At 48.9% G+C, this 2,942-nt stretch overlaps 1 protein-coding gene across 1 annotated transcript in view; it reads left to right on the top strand.

Moving 5' to 3' along the window:
* LOC104995332 (iron/zinc purple acid phosphatase-like protein) overlaps positions 1 to 2,942 on the top strand; it is a 13,967-nt gene that overhangs the window by 7,345 nt on the left and 3,680 nt on the right. The window contains exon 10 of the mRNA XM_010849209.1: positions 45 to 116. Coding sequence (XP_010847511.1) covers positions 45 to 116 — 72 coding nt within the window. The remainder of the gene's footprint in view (positions 1 to 44; positions 117 to 2,942) is intronic.

Genomic DNA, 2,942 nt, shown 5'->3' on the forward strand with positions numbered 1-2,942 from the left:
TCTGGCCGGTGTGACACACCCTCTCCACCTTGTCACTTCTCCAGGTACTTAATGGCAGCCAAGAGATGCCCTACACCCACCCTCGAGGCCCTGTCCACATCATCACAGGATCCGCCGTGAGCAGGGCGGGGTGGGGTGGGGTGGGATGTTGCCTTTGACCTCTGATCTATTGAGGGTGGCACCTGTACCAGCTTGGGTGCCTCCTCCTTTATTCAGCTGGCATCTCTTAGAGGGTTAGATGTACCTAGTAGTGTGCCCATCGCACAGATGCAGAAACAGAAGCTAAGAGTAAAATACTCCTTTGAAGTCACAGGTTCAGTAAGTGGCAGGGGCAGGGGGTGCTTGCCCAGGTCTGCTGGTTGGATCGAGAACAGAGGGCTTATTATTATCCTTGTAACTGGACTCCAGCCTTTATTCACGTTGCACCAGCTCATCCTCCACTGTATTTGGTTTTTGTGTCTCCTTGTGCTCAGTCGCAGCCAACTCTTTGTGACCCCGTGGACGGTAGCCCACCGGGCTCCTCTGTCAATGGAATTTTCCAGGCAAGAATACTGGAATGGGTTGTCATTTCCTTCTTCATTGTGTCTCCTTAGTCTCCTCCCATCTGTGACTATTCCTCCATCTTCCCTTGTCTTTCATTCTGGCCAGTTGTTTGTTTCTGTTTTGTTTTTCCTGAATGCCCGTGGATCTGGGTTTGTCTGATACTTTCTCATGCCAAGATGCAGATTACGCGTTTGGGGCCAGAGGATCACAAGTGATGGTTGTGTCCTCAGCACATCATACCGAGGGGTCCAGGTCCTCACAGTGTCTCATTCCTGGAGGACTTTCTCTGAATCACCTGTGTAAGGATGTTCTTCCACCATCAACTTGCTGTATTTCCCTTTTGGCTGATAAACATCTTGGGGGAGATGCTTTTAGACCCTGCAAAAGTTGTTTCTCCTCCAACTTTCACCCACTATTTTCTTTTTTAAATCTGTTTGCCTGTTCCAGGTCTTAGTTGGGGCACATAGAATCTTTCTTTTCTTTTTCTTTTTTTTTCAGCTGCAGCACTTGGAATTTTTAGTTGCGGCATTTGAGCTCTTGGTTGAGGCGTGTGAATCTAGTTCCCCAACCAGGGATCAAACTCAGGATCCCTGCACTGGGAGCTCAGAGTCTTAGCCACTGGACTACCAGGGAAGTCTCCACTTACTAATGTTTGAATCCATCAGTGGGTCTTGCCTGCAACAGTGATCACTGGGGCATTCGGCTGGGAATCGTCTATTTCCCTTGTTTCTCCCTGATTTATTAGTTAGCAACCTCCTGTGAGGAAGGGTTGTCCCTTCTGCCCCATTTAGTTGGTTGGTTAGTTATGGATTTGCACCAGTATGGCCGCATGGGGAATTATTTCCTCCTGTGGGTTATAATCCAGTGCTCCTGCTACTGATGCTGCTGTGTACGGGCTCTCACTCTGGCCACTGGGAACTCTTCAGATCAGGTCCCGCATCCTTCCAAAGTGTCCCTGTCATTTTGTGGGCTCTTTCCTACTTTTTGGCTCCACAAGGTGCTCCAGGAATATCTTGTGTCCCATTCACTCTCACTCCCAGCAGCCTTGGAGTCAATCACTTCCACAAGAAGTGAGGGCTTATTTTTTAAGCTGATTTTACAAATTAGCGGTCTTCCCAGTGGTCACACATGGCTGTGAGAGTTGGACTATAAAGAAGGTGGAGCACCAAAGAATTTATGCTTTTGAACTGTGGTCCTGGAGAAGACTCTTGGGAGTCCCTTGGACAGCAAGGAGATCAAACCTGTCAATCTTAAGGGAAATCAGCCCTGAATACTCATTGGAAGGACTGATGCTGAAGCTGAAGCTCCAGTATTTTGGTCATCTGATGCCAACAGCCAACTCATTGGAAAAGTCCCTGATGCTGGGAAAGATTGAGGGCAGAAGGTGAAGAGGGCATCAGAGGATGAGATGGCTGTATGGCATCAGCAATGCAATGGACATGAACTTGGGCAAACTTCGGAAGATGGTGAGGGACAGGGAGGCCTGGCGTGCTGCAGTTCATGGGGTTGTAAAGAGTCAGACACGACTGGGTGACTAAGCAACAACACATTAGTGAGATCCAGTGAAGAAGGCTGAGCGCCAAAGAACTGATGCTTTTAAACTGTGGTGTTGGAGAAGACTCTTGAGAGTCCCTTGGACTGCAAGGAGATCCAACCAGTCCATTCTGAAGGAGATGAGCCCTGGGATTTCTTTGGAAGGAATGATGCTAAAGCTGAAACTCCAGTACTTTGGCCACCTCATGCGAAGAGTTGACTCATTGGAAAAGATTCTGATGCTGGGAGGGATTGGGGGCAGGAGGAGAAGGGGAAGACAGAGGATGAGATGGCTGGATGGCATCACTGACTCGATGGACGTGAGTCTGAGTGAACTCTGGGAGTTGGTGATGGACAGGGAGGCCTGGTGTGCTGCGATTCATGGGGTCGCAAAGAGTCGGACACGACTGAGCGACTGATCTGATCTGATCTGATCTGAAGGAAGCACTTCTTGTGATAAAAATTCAGACAGGAGATGCAGCCATCCACATCCTTCTTGCTAAGTCACTTTAGTCATGTCTGACTCTTTGCGACCCCATGGACTGTAACCTGCCAAGCTCCTCTGTCCACAGGGATTCTCCAGGCAAGAATACTGGAGTGGGTTGCTATGCCCTCCTCCAGGGAATCTTCCTGACCTAAGCACCGAAGTCATGTCTCTTGTGTGTCCTGCAGTGGCAGGCAAGTTCTTTACCACTGAGTCCCACTCTCAATGGTTACGTCTCTTGGGTGGCATTTGAGAATATTTTCTGTGTATGCAAATTAGTCAGTGTCTCAATAGAGATGTATTAGTACATCACCCACTTTTCATTTTTTTTGGCTACTCTGGATTTTTGTTGCAGTGCATGGGGGGGGGGGGGGGGTCGCTG

The sequence above is a fragment of the Bison bison genome, unplaced genomic scaffold (genome assembly GCF_000754665.1).
Source record: "Bison bison bison isolate TAMUID 2011002044 unplaced genomic scaffold, Bison_UMD1.0 scf7180017864280, whole genome shotgun sequence".
NCBI lineage: Eukaryota > Metazoa > Chordata > Mammalia > Artiodactyla > Bovidae > Bison > Bison bison.